Consider the following 19411-nt stretch of genomic DNA (forward strand, 5'->3'; position numbering starts at 1 on the left):
TCTACCTTATTTTAGGAGTTTTTAATGTCAATATCTCTTCCTGGAGGAATCCTGGAAGGACGAGTGAGAACAGAAAGACATGGAAAGAGAAGCAATACTGCAAACAGCTTGTTTGCTTCAGATGTGAGTAGGAAAAGCCAATTTTCTTTCATTTCACATGAAAATGAGTTTTTCTGAGAAAACTGACAGTGACTATGTCTATAGGAAACTGCTGTCCCTGCCTCTTTGTTTCACCCCAATGCTAGATGTTGTGTTGTGGGGGAGTCATCAGAGGGAAACCTCTTTTGTCAGACCTGCCGTACAGGTTTTCCCACCACATAACCCACAGGGGCAAGTCCAAACACTGTGATGTGCAAACAGTTGTGTAAAGGTCCTAGAACAACTCCTTGCTGTAGACCCAAGGGAACAGTCCCACTCTTAAGAGACTAGTTCTCACTCTAAGAGGGTGTTTGGACCTATTTCTGGTCCAGCAAGTGACCATGGAGTAATGGTGTAATGAGAATAATAGGTAGACAAGGAAAACGAAGGGTTTGCCGGCACTTGACTGCCCTAGATCAGGACTGAGCAGCCTTTGAACAAGATGCCTTGACCCACCTGAGCCTAGCGAAAGAAAAAAAATCTGTCTTTTGTCCTTCTTAGCTTTAGGGCCAGGATCTGCTACCCACAGCTGGACATTGGTGTCATGTGAGGTGACCCAGCCTATCACAGAATCACAGAATGGTGGGATTTGGAAGGGACTTCTGAAGAACATCCGTCCCAAACCCCTGCTAAAGCAGGTTCCCCTCGATTGGTCCATACAGGAAAGCAACCAGGTGGATTTGGAAACCCCCCAAGAAAGAGACTCCACAACCTCTCTGAGCAGCCTGTTCCAGTGCTCAAATCATGTTGGGCTTCCAGAGAGTCTTGTCCGTCAGGGTCACTCACACAGAAATCCCCAGTACCTGGGCATCCCAAGTGATGCAAATCAAGTTTTTCACGACTGCTGATCCAGAACAGTAAACCTTGACTATCAAGTGCATCTAAATTATGTTTTTGTGTAGGAAGAAGGGAATTTTTAACCTTCATCTTTCATCTATCCAGTTTAGGATGTATCCACACAAACAGTTAATATCAACACAGCTGAAGGGACAGCAAACTGCAAGACTAGGCAGGGGCAGTAGCCAGAAGAGGGTAGCTGGAATATCACAGATTGATTTTACAGCAAGAAGTGCATATCTATCACATAATTACCACCAAGTGGTGCATTGCTGAGCTAACCAGCTACCTCTTCCACCGTTCCTGTGTGCTCATCATGCTCAGGAATGAAGCCTCCCAAATTCCTCAGAAGCCAAAGCTGGAATGGCCTTTATGGTAGGAAAAAAATCACACCTAGGTTTCAGCTGGAGAAAATACTCACACAAGCTCTGATAAGAAAAATAATTACTCCTGGCCTGCATCACTCTCCTTCTTGCAGCTCCTCAGGAGTCTTCCCTTGCCACCCTCCCACCTATCAGCTCCCCAGGGACTTTTGTGGCTGCTCGTGAAGGCCAGAGGATTCTCCTGAGCATCTTTTCCACCAAGCTGCCTGCAGCTGGCCATCTACCTGTCCAAAATGCCAACTGCCAGGGAAAGGAACTGGTGAAGCTGATAATCAGCCAACGTGAAAGCAAGTCGACATTGTTTGGAGCCACAGCATTGGGTCAGAATGACACGGAGGGTCTCTTGGCAGCAATGTTACTCCCGAAACTGGAATGTCATTAATTCCTGCCTACTCCCTCCCTCTCCCCAGCTGCCATCCAGCATGCCAGCAGCACGCAGAGAGAGGCTTCTGCAAAATCTCACACTCAGCCCTGCAATTTTACAGCAGAACCAAAGCAATGGGAATCCTTTGGTTCATTTTGATCTTCATCTCCCTGACAAGCCACGGTAAGACCAGGGAGGCCAAGGGTGGTAAACAGGGGTATATGGGAACAGGAGTAGTCTTTCCTCTCTATGTAATCAAATCAAAGTATTAGAGGTAGTGAGGAAAAGTGTCTGGATGAGGTAGCATGGGTGAGGTACGTTGGCACAATACATTATTTAATCCCCTGAGCTAATGCAAAAATGAGTAGAGAAGCTGCTGTGAAAATGGGGCACCTCACTGGCTTTGTCAGAGCAGACTGGTTAGGAAGCCCTTAGAGATGTCCTATTCTCTGGGAAAATCATTCTGTTCTTTCTCAGGCTGCAGTTGCCTCCTAGGTAGGGTGAGGACAACTGCTCTGACTTCCTACGGGTCCAGAACAAGATTCGTGTATTTTACCTACCAACTTGCTGCTTCTCTGTACAGGAGATGCTCATGGACCAGACAACTGTAAACACAAAGGGGGCTTGTGCCGAGTTGGAAACTGTATTTCTGGTGAACGTCTGTCTAGGTACTGCTTTAAACCGATCATTCTCTGTTGCAAAAGTTTCTCACCCACTACTGCAAAGATCTGAAGATTTCCAAAGGAGGAAGATGCAGCACATGGAGAGCTGCAGGCTCCACTAACAAGGAACAAGCTGTTGTTGGGAAGGAAGTGATTTGTTTTTCTGTGACTGTACTCTCCTGGGAGAACGTGACCGTGGACTCACTGGTGGACTTCCAAACACGTTGCTTTTTGCTTTCCCTGTGACTTTCTAGCGAACAGTGACAAGAAGAAAATGGAGCCATTCAGACTACAGCCCCTTTTGGCATTTGGTTGTTACCTCTCACACACAGGTGAGAGAAATTGTCTTTCTTCTTAAGTGAAAGAAATAAACCAGAAGTTTGACACAACATCAAATGCCTGTCTGTGACTCCCCCTGACACTCAGCAAAACTGCCAGTGGTTGGGATGCACTCTCTTCCCTGACCAGGAGTGAACACAGGAGGTCAACCTTCCCAGCAGAGCAGAGTGGCTCTATCTCTTTATTTCCCTTCCCAGAGAAAACAGTTGCAATGAGAGCAGCCCTTTTTCCATCCCTTTTGGTGCAAAAGCTACCCAATTTGATAGAAAGACCTGTTTCTGCAGGGGGGTTGGACTAGATGATCTCTAAAGGTCCCTTCCAATCCCTACCATTCTACGATTCTACGAAAGGCAAGTGTAATCTGTGTATCTCAGACAAGTCCCCCCCATATCTACTCTTCCTTTCCAGGCTGTGCCAGGTTCTTACAGACACTGGGATGGGCTGGCCAGAGAAATCAGGTACAGAAAAGGAGCAGGGATTCCTCACATGCATACAGACCCCTTTGCCTGTGGGGTCCATAGCAGGAATGTGCTTCCCCCCACCTAGACCAGACAGCACAAAGCCCGAGACAGCCATCCTGGGTTCATCCCTATTCCACAATGCAGCAAGACCAAGGAAGAGCCCAGCCTTGCTCGTTTTAAACATGGTGGGAAATGGATCTGAAGGTTGTGTACTATTGCCCTCAACAGGCTGCTCTCCTAATCCATGGACTGCATTTCTGGTGCTTCTTCTTTTATCTGCAATCACCCCACCAAAATCCCAGGGCAGTTAGTCTGTTTGCACCTAACAGCTTTCTGCCTATGGGCTGCATCAGTCTAAACCCCTTAGCTGTCCAGATGCATTCTCAGCCCTTCTGTGTTTCGTTAGCATGAAATTTTGACACTCCCTTGCCTTTGTCAGTTAGCCCTTGGTCTCCCTTTCCAGGTAAAATATTTCTCTCAGGGACTGAAAGAGCAAGAAAACAATGATGTCATGAGAGAGCTATGCCAATTATCTGAGGTGTTGGCCAGAGGCAGGGAAAAGTCCTCCCTGGGAGATGAAAATCTTGCTGTGATGAATAAAACGAGAAAATTCCCATTGACCTCACTAGGGTCAGGACCCATCTCCAGAGGTCCAACAGTTCATTCATTCCAGCGACTCCATTCTCTGTGAGCAGCCCAGTTCTTCTCCTTGAGTCATCATAACACAGCCCAGGACACCAAAGCATGCTGACACTCCCCTGGAGATCTCCTGCAGTTGGATGAACCATCAGGAGAGCTGGATTACCCACAGTCATCTGTCAGCTTGGGAACTGATGCTGAAAACAAAGACAGGGCTCAACCCAGAGCAAAAATGCCTTCTCAGATCCAGCCTGTCTCTCCAAGAATACAAGTACAGCACAGACAGGCTTTTTGAATTGAGGCACCTCTCCAAATCAAACAATTTGTTTCTGACATTCATCCACAAAGTTCGTGATTTGCGCCTCTTATCTGGAGGACACTTTGCCACCATATTTGTAGCCTGGTTTCCTAAGCGAAACATATGGGCTTTCACAGCTCACCTTGTGCTACCTACACAGTTCAGGTCTGTTGGCCAGCCAAATTTCAACCAGGAAAAGTGAAAATGCTCAGTTTAGAGGCAACATTGTCCCTCTGGCAGTAACGTAAATGCAGGCTGCTGCTAAAAAGCTTGGTCCCACTCGCCTCCAGCTGTGCGTTCCCTTGCTTGCTGATCTGGCTGGAACTAACCCTACAGAAACCCAAACCACAACCCAACAGGGAAAAGAAGCAAATCGTCACTGCCTTTTTTTTTAGCTGGTGAATAGTATGAGCTGATGTCACTTCCAGCTACCTGCTCTGAAATAGAGAGGAGAGAGGCAGCACCAAGGGCTTGGAGGATAGTGGAGAATATCATCCTCCAGCCCATCAATTGTTTCTTGATGTGGTTTTTGACCCATTAATTTGCATGGGGCAGAGCATTTAGCCACCAGCACAGCTTTTGAGGAGCTGCTTAAACAGCAGCATGAGGTGCTTTAGTGTAAGTGTATAATGGAGAATGATGCTCCAATTAATTACCCCGAGGCTGGTGTACCTGTAACTCTGGGAAAGAGGAAGCATCGAATTCCTCTGGCTGAGTGAGTATGTTATTTTAGAATCATAGAATCATTTCATTTGGAAAAGACCTGTAACATCAAGTCCAACCATTAACCTCACACTGACAAGCCCACATGATGTTCACTCACTCAGCTCAGAGCTGCTCACCTGCGTGTTTTCATTCACTGTGAAACTACACTCCTAACAAGCCCTCAAACAGAATTTTCCAACTCTTTATAACCAAAAGCCAAAAAATACTCATTGTTTGAGGCACTAGTAAAAGTCATCCCCAGTGTGACCTTTTACAGTCAGAGGACTTCCATTCATGACCAGTAGTCCCATTCCATTTCCCACAGTGTAAATGCAAATGAAGTCAGTGGAACTCATCTGAATCCATCCTGTTACCTATAGGGTAGCATGTAGGAACAGAGGGCACAGTCAGACCAGGGGAAGCAGGAACAGGAGACGAAATGAAAAGGTAAAATTTGCTGTCCCTTAAAGAGATTCAGGCTGATGAGAATTTAAATGAAATTGTTGATTTCAAGTTGTTCAATCCGAAAAGACTTTTAAGTTTTTGCCTTGATGGGAGCAAGCTGAATGAGGGAGAGCATTTTTGTGGAAAAGGCATGGCTGAGACTTTAACTCCAGCTACCTGTACCTGTCAGAGCTCAGGTGACTACAAAAACAGGATTCACCCTAGCTCCTAAGAGAAACCCAGAAGCCGGCCATACGTCTTGGGAGGTACATATGGGATCTTTGCAGGCATTACAGACTATCAGAGTAGAGCCCAAACCTTATGCCTTGTCTGTTGACAAGCATAAGCTTCATAAATAACTGCAGATATTAGCTCAATGCACAGCAGGAACGTCCTCCTCACTGGAATTTGTTTGCTGTTCCCAGGCAACAGGCCAGTGTTTGTTTGGCAGAGAGAGTCAGATGGAGATGAATCCTCAGCTTCTGCCCTAAAAAAAAGCCATTGTAATAGAGCTGTATGATCAGGAGCAGAACAGTGGTTGGATGGGCTCCTGCTTGGAGAAGATAAGATCTCATAGCCTTGGGCCAGACTCTTAGATACAGGTTGTCCTTAACATCCCCAGCAATTCCATGCAGACAATGGAATCACAAAATTATATCAGTTGGAAAAGACCTTTAAGATCCTCTAGTCCAACCCCTCTTCTCACCCTGCCAAGCCCACCACTAACCCATGTCCCTCAGCACCTCAGCTACACGGCTTTGCAACAGCCCCAGGGATGGGGACTCCACCACCTCCCTGGGCAGCCTGGGACAGGGGCTGACAACCCTCTCAGGGAAAAAGTTCTTCCTTAGCTCCAATCTAAACCTCCCCTGGGGCAACTTGAGGCTGTTTCCTCTTGTCCTGTCACTTGGGAGAAGAGACTGATCCCCACCCCACTCCAGTTTCCTGTCAGGAAGTCATAGAGAGTGATCATGTCACCTCCTCTTCTCCAGGCTAAACAATCCCAGCTCCCTGCAACTCTACCTTCATGACAAGCCTTCAAGACCACCTTCACCCCTTGTCCAGGAGAAAGGAGGTCATACTCAGCTCCTCCACCTCCTCTGGAGTGAAAGATTTCATCAGTCTACCACAGCCCAGCTCCAGGGGCATCCTAGGAAGATAAAATGAGTCTGGATTCAGAGGTTGTATTTACAGGAGTAAATCAAATCCTGTGAGTCTCTGTCTTAGATATTAGCGGATGTCCACTCATGCTATCAGCAAACTAGCAGTTTCCCAAACTATTCCTCAGCACAGTTTGGTTTGGTAAAAAGTCACTAGTGGGATGGGGAGCTGGAGGTAGCATCACAAATTGGCAAGGGTTCAGTCACCAAAGGATTTTCTCCTACTGGCATAAATTTATCCCAGGCTGCATTTAAAATTTGGGCTGTTCAGGTCGTATCCCAAAAGCAGATGAAATCAGTGGAGACATTCCTCCTGTTTAGGGCTGTGGGGCAGATGCAGACTGACAAACTCCTGCCAGCCTCAAAATCTCTAAGGTACACAGGAGCCAATTTCTGTGCTGTGCATATATGAGCACAGATCAGACTTTGTGCATCATGGGCTCTGAAAAAAAAGACATCTGGTGGCAGGCTGGAGGGGTGGAGAAGGGAGGGAGGCTGCTGGACCAGCCCCAGTAGGGGGGCCAGAGGCTGAGGCCAACACAGCATGGGGACCACGATGGACAGAGCAAGCCCAGCTGCTGTTTGAGCAACTGCCCTGGGGACAGAGACTTCCTGCCTCTGACTTCTGAGGGAAATCTGGTTTGTGTTGGTGTTGTCTGTTTTTGGCTTTCTTTCCCAAGGCACGTTCTGCCACTTGACCTGTGTACCACAGCTGCAGTACAGCGGCTTGTGGTGGTGTGGAGGACGCATCCTGAATGCGTTTATGCCTGCCCCTGTGGAGCCTGCAGCATCCAAACAGCTCCAGACACAGCTTGTCCTCTGAGATGGTGCTGCTCCTGCCAAGTGAGACCAGCTGAGCTAGAGATAAAAGATGGCTTTTTGTCATCCATCACTGGGAACACCATGGCCACATGGCACTCTGTCTAAACTTCCTCACTGGAGCACATCAAGCTGCCTGCACACATATGTTCAGACACATCAGGTCACATATTCAGAGCAGGATGCTCATATGAGCATCCACAAGCTCCTCCCTGCTTGGGCTGTAGCTTGGGCTGTACGTGCCTGAGTGTCATCCTGAGACACATACAAGATAGCCAAGGGTTCAGGCCCAGCCAGCATGGCTTTATGAAGGACAGGTCCTGTTTGACCAATCTGATTTCCTTCTTTGACAAGATGGATTGCTTAGTGGATGAGGGAAAGGTTGTGGATGTGGTCTTCCTGGACTTCAGTAAGGCCTTTGACAGTCTCCTACAGCATACTCCAGGAGAAATTGGCTGCCCGTGGCTTGGATGGACCTACTCTGCAATGGGTGAAAAGCTGATTGGATGGCCAGGCCCAGAGTGGTGGGGAATGGAGCTAAATCCAGTTAGTGACTGGCCACCAGTGGTGTTCCCCAGGGCTTGGTGTTAGGGCCTACTTTGTTTAACACCTTAATCAATGACCTGGATGAGGAGATTGAATGCACCCTCAGTAAATTCGCAGTTGACACCAAGTTGTGTGGGTTTGTAGAGTGGCTTGAGGACAGGAAGGCTCTTCAGAGGCACCCGGACAGGCTGGATCGATGGGCTGAGACCAGTCACATGAGGTTGAACAAGGCCAAATGCTGGGTTCTGCACTTGGGCCACAACAACCCCATGCAAGGGTACAGGCTTGGGGCAGAGGGGCTTGAGAGCCGTCTTGTGGAAAAGGAGCTGGGGGTGTTAATTGACAGTCAGCTGAACATGAGCCAGTAGTGTGCTCAGGTGGCCAAGAAGGCCAATGATATCCTGGCCTGTATCGGAAATAGTGTGACAGCAGGACCAAGGAGGTAATTGCCCCCTTGTACTCAGTGCTGGTGAGGTCGTACCTCAAATACCATGTTCATTTCTGAACCTCTCACTACAGGAAGGACATTGAGGTGCTGGAGTGTGTCCAGGGACGGGCAACAAAGTTGGTGAAGGGTCTAGATAATAGGTCTTACGAAGAGTGGCTGAGGGAGCTGGGGATGTTTTGCCTAGAGAAGAGGATGCTGAGACGACATATGATCACTCTCTACAACTACCTGAAGGGGAGTTGTAGTGAGTTGGGGGTCGATCTCTTCTCTCCAGTAACAAGTGATAGAAGACTACCATTCTATGATTCTTTGAACATGAGGAAATGGGCTCCAGTTGTGTCAGGGGAGGTTTAGATTAGGTATTAGGAAGAACTTTTCACCAAGAGGGTTATTAAGCACTGGAACGGGCTGCCCAGGGAGGTGATGGAGTCACCATCCCTAAAGATAATCAAAAGACACGTATATAAAGTATTGAGGGATAGGCTTGGTAGTGTGAGGTTAGCGGAACTGATGTTCTTAAAGGTATTTTCCAACAGTTTGCACCCTGTTTAAATGCTCATTGTCCTGTGATCCAAAGTCCAGTTGGTGAAGGGCTCCCTTATCTACACTGTTTGATAAAGTTGATCCTTGTTCTGTTCAAGCAGCCCGAAGGCCATTGGTTTCACATTCTCCAGCACTACTGGCAGCCAGCCTGCAAATAAAAAGCCATCAAGGAGACTTATTAAGGGAAAACGGAAGATTTGGTGATGCCCTCTGCCATGTAGGTTGCTGTAAAAAGAAATAGTTTTTCAGTTCTTTAAGTTTTTATTTCCTCTTCCTCTATTCATTGTTGGTTGGGACAGATTTCTGCTTGTTATTTGCTTTGTGTTGTTTTCCAAACTTGAAACTGAGGTCTCACCTCTACTGATTTCCTGGAACTGACCTAGAGAACTAGTACAATCCAGAGAACTGGGAGAACTGCAGTACACTTGCTTTCCTGATGATCTTGCTCCTGATAATTACAGCAAGGTATCTCAGCTTTCCTATTTAATAAACATATAAATAAACAAGATGCTAAACTGCCATTTTTCTTGACAGTTGCAAACAAAGCCTCAGCAAATAGTCTCTCTTATATTGAGAAATGCAAGCAGATCTTTGGGGAGTGCTGAGGAGAAGACTCTGGATTTTTTTCATGCTTGACTGTGCCAGTGCTAAACACAGGGACTGGGAGCTGGAAATAAATAAAAAAACCCCCACACCACTAAATAAACAAACTTTGATACTGCAAACACTTGGATGGGATTTTAACCTCACTTGTTTTAGCCAACAAACATAAGAGCCAGACTGAGCCAGCCTCAACACCCCGCCTCCAACAGCAAGGAGTAGCAGGCTCCCCAGTGCTCAGTGCAATTTGTTGACAAAAACCTGCCTTTTTCTTTCTCCTTTTTTTTTTTCACTTCCTGCCTTTTTTTTTCCCTTTTCCTGCAACATATTGTGTTCAAGAGTGGACACACCCCAGCACAACTATTTGCTGTCATGTTGAAATGCATCTGAGATTGACGAAGCTCCCTCCACTCCAGGAGTGTTACACAACTCCTCGGTTGGATTATAAATCCAGGATTTCCCTCTTTATCTCTTTTTGGCTCTTCACTCCTCCTCGTGGTGGAACCTCCACCCACGTTCATCCATGCGGATCCTCCAGCTGCTCTTGGCAGTCTTTGTCATTCTCCTCCTCCAGGATGTTCCCGGTAAGGACAAAATACTCACAGGGGTTTCTGCGAGGCTGTGGAGAGAGAAAAGTTGGCTTTCTACCCTGAGGTAGAAAAGGACAGGATAGGGTCCTCAATTCAATTCAAATCAAATCAAAGCTGACCTGATGCTTGCTTCCAAGAAAAAATTTTCTTCTGAAATGGTCTTCATGAAGTTCCTGGGTGCAGGTGTCTCAGGTTCATAAACTATGTGTCCTCTCCTCTCCGTCCTCTCAAAACCCACTGAGAAATGTTGAGCCTAAGCCAGAGGCTTGAGCTCTGCTCCTGATCAGGATGCGAGCCTCATCCTCCACAAAACAAGGAAATCAAAAGTATATTTCAGGGGTTAAGAAATAAAGCAGGGGGGGGAAACTGCTAGTTTATTTTTTTTTGTCTGTCTATTTTCTTCTGGAATTCTGTTTTCATAGAAAAATCTCCCTTGGCATGGCTTTTTCACTAGTTGCTTCACTGGTGTGTGTTTATATACACACACAATGAATTCAGATTTCGTCAGCTGTAAGGTCACTAAGATATTGCAAAGAACTGTGGTGGTAGAACTTTCACAGAAAACGAACCTGAGAACCAAGAAGAGATTTACTTGATTAGCCTGCTAATGCTCTCATTTAGTGAAGTCCTTGGGATAAAAAGGGGAGAGAGAAGGGTTTGCCCACTGACTGGAAAAGGAGAAACATAGCCCACGGTTTTAAAAAGAGAACAAAGAAAGACCTGGGGCACTATAGGCCAGTCAGTCTTACCGCTGTGCCTGGCAAGATGATGGAGCAGATCCTCCTGGGAACTATGCTCTAAAGTACATGCAAAATAAGATGTCTGGAGAGAGCAAAAGGCTTCACCAAGGGTAAATGGTCCCTGAAAACCTCGGTGGCCTTCTATTGATGGAGTTACAATGTTGGTGGATAAGAGGACAGCAACTGATGTCACCTGCCTGGATTTGTGCAAAGCATTGGACACTGTCCCTCAGGACATCCTTGTCTCTAAATTGGAGAGACATGGATTGGATGGATGGATGGAGCACTCAATGGGTGAGGAACTGACTGGATGGTCTCGCTCAAAGAGTTGCAGTCAGCAGCTTGATGTCCAAGTGGGGAGCAGTGATGAGAGGTGTTCCTCGGGGGCTGGGGTTGGGACAGATGCTGGTTAACATTATTGTTGGTAACATGGGCAGTGGGATCGAGTACACAGGGGTTGGGGCTGTCCCGAACAGTCTGGGCAGAAAACAGATTGAGACAAGGAGGAAAAAGAGAAGAACTGAGGGGTGTTGGTTGATGGTAAGTTTAAACATGACCCAGCAATGTGCACTTGCAGCTCAGAAAGCCAACCCTGTCCTGAGCTGCATCCCCAGCAGCCTGGACAGCAGGGTGAGGGAGAGGATTCTGCCCCTCTGCTCTGCTCTGGGGAGAATCCCTGCAGTGCTGCCTCCAGCTCTGGGCACCAACAGCATAAGGACATGGAGCTGCTGGAGCGAGTCCAGAGGAGGCCACGGAGATGATGCGAGGGCTGGAGCCCCTCTGCTGTGGAGACAGACTGAGAGAGTTGGGGGTGTTCTGCCTAGAGAAGGCTCCAGGGAGACCTTTCAGCAGCCTCCAGTACCTAAAGGGGCCAATAAGAAAGCCTAAGAGGGACTTTTTATAAGGGCTTGAGATGACAGAAAAAGGCCTGATAGCTCCAAACTGAAAAAAGAGAGATTTAGATGAGATATTGGGAAGAAGTTTTTCTGACTAGAGGGTAGTGAGGCCGTAGCATAGGTTGCCCAAAGAGGCTGTGGCATCCCTGGAGGTGTTCCAGGGCAGGTTGGATGGGGCTTGCAGCAATCTGGTCCAGTGAAAGGTGTTCCTGACCATGGCACGGGATCGGAATGAAGTAATCCTTAAGGCCCCTTCCAACCCAAACCATCCTATGATTCATGGTTATATGATGGTGTATCCCTCAGTAAATCCCCAGCTTGGTGTGTAAAGAGAAACAGCACATACCTTTTTATAAAAAGAGGAAGATTTTTTAAAAAATAATCAAAACACCAAGAAACCAACAACCACAAAAAAACTCAAAAACCAACCAAACAAATAGATAAAATATCTACTCCAAAAAGATAGTTCTCTGATTTTTGATGTTGCCCAAGGGATCTATTTCACATAACTCACCTAACTCAGCCAAAGCAAAACTGGCCATTTCACCTATCCTAGTTGTTAAGGGAATCCCAGAGCTTGCTGGAGGGATGCTGTCCTCTCCAGCATTTCTGACCCCAACAATGCCACTAGATGAATTTCCCTGTTGCAAGTATCATTACTGAGTCACCAACACCAGCAAGTCTCCAAGTGGGCTTGCAGATCTCCCTAAGCAAGGTCTCCTGACCCCTTTTCTCCCTGCAGCAAGAGGCCTTTCAGACAGCCAGAAGTGCAGAAGTAACCATGGCCACTGCCGGAGGCTTTGCTTCCACATGGAGCGCTGGGAAGGGACCTGCAGCAATGGCCGCCTGCGCTGCTGCCGCTGACAGGAAACGCGCTGGGATGGGAAATAACACCCCGACGAGAACCAGCCCAGCGACCCTCCAACTACAGCTGTCTGTATGATCTGCTCTCGGGCACCTTTGCCTGCAGCTCGGTTTGTCCATCAGCAATAAACCATTTGATTTCACCACCTTGTCAATCATTCCGATGAACTGTGTTTCTATGTCAATCACTAGCACTTAGCACAAGCTTAAGGAGGTTGCTGCTGCACTCTGCTTGCTGAAAACCCCTTTCAACTTTCAAACCACTTTTTTCATCAAGAGTTAGCCCCTGTCCCAGGCTGCCCAGGGAGGTGGTGGAGTCCCCATCCCTGGAGCTATTGCAAAGCCGTGTAGCTGAGGTGCTGAGGGACATGGGTTAGTGGTGGGCTTGGCACTGTGAGGGGAAGGGTTTGAACTGAGGATCTTAAAGGTCTTTTCCAACTGAAATGATTCTATGATTCCATGATAGATCTACTCACAGGAAGGAATTCATATCAGATGACCATTGCAAGAGGCAAAATTTTGATTCCTAATGGGATCCATATATGGACCTATCCTTTTGGCTTTAGAGAAGTAACTTCAGAAAGCATTTGATGCAATAGTTGGCCCCGAACAAGCATTCTAAAACTCAGGTATTAATTTCTGGCAGTTTACATGTTGTAAATTATAGAACCAGTACTCTCCATTTCAAAAAAAAAAAAAAAAACAGACAATCTGTCATAAAATCATAAAATCATTTTAGTTGGAAAAGATCTTTAAGATCACCTTCATGCAGTCGCTTCTCCTGGTTGTTTCTACTCTCCATTGAGTGATTTTCCAGTCCTCGGGGGCCTCGGAAAGCTCAGCCAGAGGTTAGCAGCCACTCCAGCTTGCCTGAGCCAGTAGACCCTTCAAGCAGATAAGGCTCCCCTTGATAGCAAGACCTGCCAGAAATGAGCCTCCAGTTTTTCCACCTTTTTGAAGTCTGGCCGGTGAAGTTTTGCAGAACTTTGTCGTTTTGCCAAAGTAACCAACTTCCAGCTCCAGCCTTCATCTTCCCTCCTTTTCCCTGACCTCCTCCCCCTCCCTGCTTTCCCTCTTCCTTCTCTCTCCTCCATACACACGCCTCTCCATGGAGCCGATAGGGACGCTGGGGAGCAGGGGGAAAGACAAGGGGGTGATGTCATCTGTTTTTGGCCCTGCAGAGGAGCAAGCAGGAGGAGGCAAGGGTTAGACATGTCTGCCTGTACCCAGCCTGGCGCCGGGAGCAACTGGGAGCCTTCCTCTTGCAGCTGCCTCTGTGCCTTATCAGGGTCAGGATGACATCTCAGGGCTGGGCTGCTGGGATTGCAAGGGAAAGGAGGTGGGGAGTCCTGAATGTGAGCCTTGTGAGAAGCATACATGCCTGGGTGTGCAAAGGGATGTATGTGTGAGTGTGTGTGTGTGTGTGCTCACTGACAGAAGCTGCAGAGGGAAATTGCTCCCAGCAGGATGAAGCCAGTTATCAGCCGCTGAGGAGAAGAAAGTGCCTCTGTGCTGAAGCCCAGCCAAGTCCAGGGCAAGCTGTTACTCAGCTCTGCTCCTGCTAAGGCCTAGGAGAGTTTAACCTCTCACATCCCAGGCAGGCAATCTGGAAAATCCTTCATGACTGTCTGCAAAGTGTTAAAAGATCCCCCTTGCCATCAAAGGAGGGGATGAAGACAGAGGGAAGGAAGCGAATGCCTCTGTCTATACCCAAAGCTTGGGGTTCGGGTGACCTCAACAAGGTCTGGCTACAAATATACCACAGAAAAGGTTTTGAAATGGAGGATCAGATCCTCCTCTAAATGTTTTTCGCTTTTTTTTTTCCAACTTGGAATGGAAAACCTTTGTCCTGCATAAAACAGCAACAACCCCTAACACCATCTCCTTCTCTTCTCTACCCCAGAAACGTGATTTGATCAGAAAAGTATGAAATATTTTGGGCTAAACCCAGAACATACTGTGTTTCCTATCTCCTACAACAGAACCTTCAGGAAGGAAAAGCCTTGTGGGACGTGGAAGCTGCAGCCCAAGGAAGGAGATGGTTCCTTACAGCAGTGATCTTTTAATATATTTTTTCAAATATTATTTATTATTGCTACAAAGCATATATTTTTTAATCCTACTCCAATGGGTCATCTTGCTTACACTGCACTTTGGAGACTCTAGAGGAAAATGGGTATTTTGAGGAAAGGAAATACAGCCCTCAAAATATGGAGTAGAAATGTAAACTATTGTCCTTCCAGCTGGACAATTTATAAAACTGATACTTTTTTTCATGGAAAAAAAATAAGATTTTCTGTAAAAATCATCCTGACTTGTAATTACAGTGAGAAAACAGATATTGATAAAACAGGAGTGCTATAAAATCAGGGTAACCTTCAGGGACCCTTTCACACCTAAGCCCTGTTTCAGAAAGGCCCCTCTCACACCGGGCAGGTTGAAGCCCTTGCATTGGGTAAGTGATTCAAACATCTACAAAGCAAAGGTGTTCATCTCCTTGGTCTCCATGGCTCCCATGAAAGGCAGAGGAAGAGGCCTTGTGCAGCAAGAAATTCTGTCTTGCAAGGATTTTCTTTCCTCTGCAGATGGCAAAGGGGACCCAGGGTGACCCACCACTGTGGAAACACCTTTGTCAGTCAAATGAAGTTCTGCCAGCAAAACCTTGGCATTTCTTTTTTTGACATGAATAAATTGATGTCCTGTTTATACCTCCCTACCAGAGGATTAAGAAAAGATGCAGCCACTGGGACTACCCTGTGCTGACCTCAGCTGTCCACATCAGAGCGAAAGCCTGGCAGCTGGTCAGCCCCAACATCACAGAGGGTGTGTAATAAAGTTCTTGGGTCGTTTTGGGTTTTTTTTGTAAGTGTAAATAAATGACTTCACCCTTCTGGCAAGGTGGTCTGGGCTCTCTCGGCAGCCCCAGGCAGAAGCACAGCAGTGCTGGAGCAATGCAGGCCCCTCTCCCCAGGGAAGGAGCACTGAAAACTGGGGATACTCCAAAATAAACCCCACAGCACACCACCAGTCATCTTCAGTCAAAAAACTTGTGGCTCTTGATTTGGAGACATCCCAGGGGTAAGAGGAAATACTGAATTTGGGGAAAGTGCAGGGGAAAGGCTTTGCATCCCTGATGAGGGAGGGTGAATGAGCCCTTTCCCCTCTCCATTCTCCTCCTCAGGGTCACTGCTTGCAAGACCCTTCCCCAAGCCCTGCAAGCACTCAGCTCTTCCTCCAGGACCAAGTCCGCATGTCTGGGATGGACACGAAAGCTGTCAGGAGGCTTTATTGTCCAGATCTTAGTGCTGTTATCAGTGACTCCCACACACTGGAAGTGAGATATGTGTGACAACATATTTTCCATCATTGAGCTTATCACTGCTGAGAAGAGGGGAAGGGGCTGGAGAGAGTGATGGGGAGGATGGGGGAAGGAGGAGAGGTGCATGAGCATGAATGCCCACCCATACCATCCTTTGCTCACCCCATGCTCCCCAAATCTATGAAAGAAGAGGAAAAATGAGGTTTTGGAGGAATGTGTTGGCAAAGCAGTTGTGTCAGACCTACAGCCTCCTGCCCCAGTAGAGACAGCCCTAAATTCCTTGGGTAAGATCCGAAAACACTCCTCCTGACCATGCATCTTTTAATTCATATGGGTGTATGTAAAAATTGAGAGGCCATCTGCAAGGAGATTGTCTAGGCTAGCAAGACCCCAAGGGGCATGACCTCTTCTGGGTGCCAGACTGATTCTTCCTGAGACTGGGGAAAGCTCCAGCCATCAGGAAAGACATTAATACTGCAAAAAGCACAGCTGTATCAGACACAGATGGAGAAACTGGGACCCCACCACTATGGCAGTAGTTGTGAGCTATGCATTGCTTCCCACTGTCTTTTTGTAGTGCTCCCTTTATCAAGCCCTGGAAAGGATAGGTCTTGGCTCACAACCCTGTTGTGTAGAGCAGAACCTGAAACTAGCCTTTATTGGTCTTCATCTGGAGAAGACAGCGGGAGCAGAAGAAAAGCTTGGTACTCAGGCCTGGCAGTCCATGCCCAGCCTGGAAGACCTGGTGCCATGGTCCTCGGGAACAATGAAATAGCAAGGTTTGTGCAGCTACAGGAGCTATAGGGACAAAACCAAACCTGTGGTTGGATTATGGGAATCCTTTAGGGACCTACAAAACTGGGTGAGTCTTCTGATAGAGATCTAGAGTTGGAAACACTTGCAATGGCAATGCATAGAATCCTTTTGTTTGGGAAAGATCTTTAAGATCATCAGGTCCAAACCCTCCCCTCACAGTGCCAAGCCCACCACTAACCTGTGTCCCTCAGCACCTCAGCTACACGGCTTTGCAATAGCTCCAGGGATGGGGACTCCACCAGCTCCCTGGGCAGCCTGGGACAGGGGCTGACAACCCTCTCAGGGAAAAAGATCTTCCTTAGCTCCAATCTAATCCTCCCCTGGGGCAATTTGAGGCCATTTCCTCTTGTCCTGTTTATTACTTGGGAGCAGAGATGGAGTCTCACCTCACTACAGCCTCCTGTCAGGCAGTTGCAGAGTGCTCATGTCTCCCCTCAGGCTCCTCTTGTCCAGGCTGAACACCCCCAGGGCCTTCAGCCCCTCCCCAGCACACTTGTGCTCCAGCCCCTTCCCCAGCTCTGCTGTCCGGCTCTGGACACTCTCAGTGAGATCTGCAGGACCAGGAGCTGAGGATACAAATGTGGTTTCAAGGGGTCTTCATGTTTGCTCTGGAAAGCACTAGATTTATTCCACAGTGGGCAAGTTCAAGTATACCCCAAGTTTTTCATTAGCCCTTTTTCTCCCAAGCAGCTGGGTTCCTGTCTGGCCCATAACAGCCCTTTGAAGCAGCGACCTCAAATAAAACAAGTTTCCTGTGATTAAAAAAAAAAAATTCTCCCACTAAGATACTGCTTGTAAGGAAAACCTAAAGGCAATGCCGCCCTGGTTTTGTTCAAGGCAAGAAGTTTGGCGAATCTGTCTCAGGAACATGGGGAGGCAACTGCTAAAAGCAGCCGTCTCTGAAAGCAGCTGCAAGGCTGATGTCCCCCTTGCTGGCACATGAGTAGGTTTATCTCCCCAAGGAGAACAGTTATGGATTTGCCCGTTAAGCGCATCGCAGGCTTTCCAGGCTGGTGTTTCCAAGGACAGGGCAGGATGACAACACAATCTTTTAATATAAAGTCCACAGTCAAAGGGTAGCACTACCTGAGGACCAGACATCATCTGACCCTCAGCAAATGGCAGGGGGAAAATGTGCATGTTTATTTCTGTGCAGTGATGTCATTACTTCTGATAGCTGGAGTGGGGAGGTGGTACTTGTGCTTTTGTGATTAATGGAAGGTTTCATCATCAGCATCTTCAGTCCCAGTCTGCTTGTTCCCTATGGAGATTCTATCCGCTGGGAGATGATGATTTTCAAGCACAGCTTCTTAGCAGAGTCCCCTGTGAGGTGACTGCCTGTTGTGTGTTAAGCATGGGCTATACGCAAGCACCATGTCAATGCTGTGCTGCTCTTAAGAACAGAAGATTTTTGCCAGATTGCCCTTTCACCATCCAGGACACTAAAGGCATGAAAAGCTTTCCCTAGACCTGCAGAAGGTCTTCCAAACCTGACCATCCAGTGGATAAGGAGTCCACCTGGCTATTGGGCTGACCTCAGGGATGTTTCTAGAAGGAAACAGCTCCCAAATTAACATTCAGCCATACACTGATTAGCCCGTAAAATCATTTGTGCAGCCACGGGGTGAACAGATAAGAGGTTTGCCCTGATGGATTGTCCTCCTTGAGAAAACCCCAGACTAAACCAGCTCTTTCTGACTCATCCCCACTGTCAACAGAGACAAACAGCTCAACAGCCATCAACAATGTCTATTTTCAACAAGGTGTTGCCTGTGTGGATGAGTACCTGCATTGGTCCAGAAACAACCCTTGTGCTAGGTGCCCCTCCCAGACAGTGAAAGAAATGCTGAATCAAAAGACCAGTGTGTTTTTTTTTTTCTGGTGTGAGCCTGTCTGAGCCAGCATCCCAGTAAACAGGAGATCAGTAAAGGCTTGCTGTGGGAAACAATCCTGTTTAAGGTTTGGCACTTGTTCAGTTTAAAGATAGAGTTTGTGATAGAGTTTGTCCTACAACATGTGACCAGGCATGGGGAGAATTGATCTTTGCTCCTGCCTCTGAATGGCTTTGCCTCAGTTTACCCATCTGTAAAATGAGAACAAAGATCACTCTCTCTCCCAAAGGTAAATGCTGGAGAACAGCTCACAAAAACACAGAGTAAATGAGGCTGGAGGGGATCTCAGAAGGTATCTTATTCACCCTCCCGCTCCAGCCAGGGCAGCATGAATCAGTTGCTTTTGGGGAAAGACAAAAGAAGTGTCTCAGGGTGTCAAAAAGCATTTATTAGATCTTCAAGAAACACCCGAGAATATTATCTTTATAATCTCTTACAGTAGTAAAGGCTATCTTGGGACACGGGCTGTTAGAGACATCCCTACTGAAGAAACTGATTTTTGACGGGAATTAAACCTCCCACAGACACATTCTATGACCTTGTGAGGGGGTTTTTTCCTAACTTGGGCACATTGAAAAGCAAAAGCATTCAGCAAGAAAATTCCTCCATATACTATTAAAAAAAGGAAAAAAAAGAAAAGGTAAAAAGGGTCTGAAAAAGCAAATTTCACCGCTTACTGAGACATTTTCTTTCCCGGGGGGGGTGGAGGGTGTAATCCTCTTTCCCTCCCCACCTGTCGTCCCCAGAGAAGATGCATTGAGAGGAAGTCCCTCAGCCCCCATAAGCAGGACAGCCCAAAGCTATCTGTGAGGATCTCCCTGGAGCAAGCCTCTAGGCTGCCTCCCCCTCTGCCAGTCCCCAGGGTACTCAGCAGTGCCTGATCAGACCGTGGGAGTTTGGCTACTGCT

At 47.3% G+C, this 19411-nt stretch overlaps 2 protein-coding genes across 2 annotated transcripts; both read left to right on the forward strand.

The window, feature by feature from the left end:
- Nucleotides 1–1291: 1291 nt before the first annotated feature.
- LOC133624847 (gallinacin-12-like) lies at nt 1292–2454 on the forward strand. Its single transcript, XM_061989601.1, has 3 exons — nt 1292–1350; nt 1769–1905; nt 2306–2454. Exons 1-3 carry the CDS (start codon nt 1292–1294, stop codon nt 2452–2454), a joined length of 345 nt encoding a protein of 114 aa, XP_061845585.1.
- Nucleotides 2455–9909: 7455 nt separating this feature from the next.
- DEFB125 (defensin beta 125) lies at nt 9910–12539 on the forward strand. The gene is made up of 2 exons (XM_061991130.1): nt 9910–9970; nt 12355–12539. The coding sequence occupies exons 1-2, from the start codon at nt 9910–9912 to the stop codon at nt 12474–12476; spliced, it is 183 nt and encodes a 60-aa protein (XP_061847114.1). The 3' UTR covers nt 12477–12539.
- The last annotated feature ends 6872 nt before the right edge of the window (nt 12540–19411 follow it).

The sequence above is a fragment of the Colius striatus genome, chromosome 2, assembly GCF_028858725.1.
Source record: "Colius striatus isolate bColStr4 chromosome 2, bColStr4.1.hap1, whole genome shotgun sequence".
Classification (NCBI taxonomy): domain Eukaryota; kingdom Metazoa; phylum Chordata; class Aves; order Coliiformes; family Coliidae; genus Colius; species Colius striatus.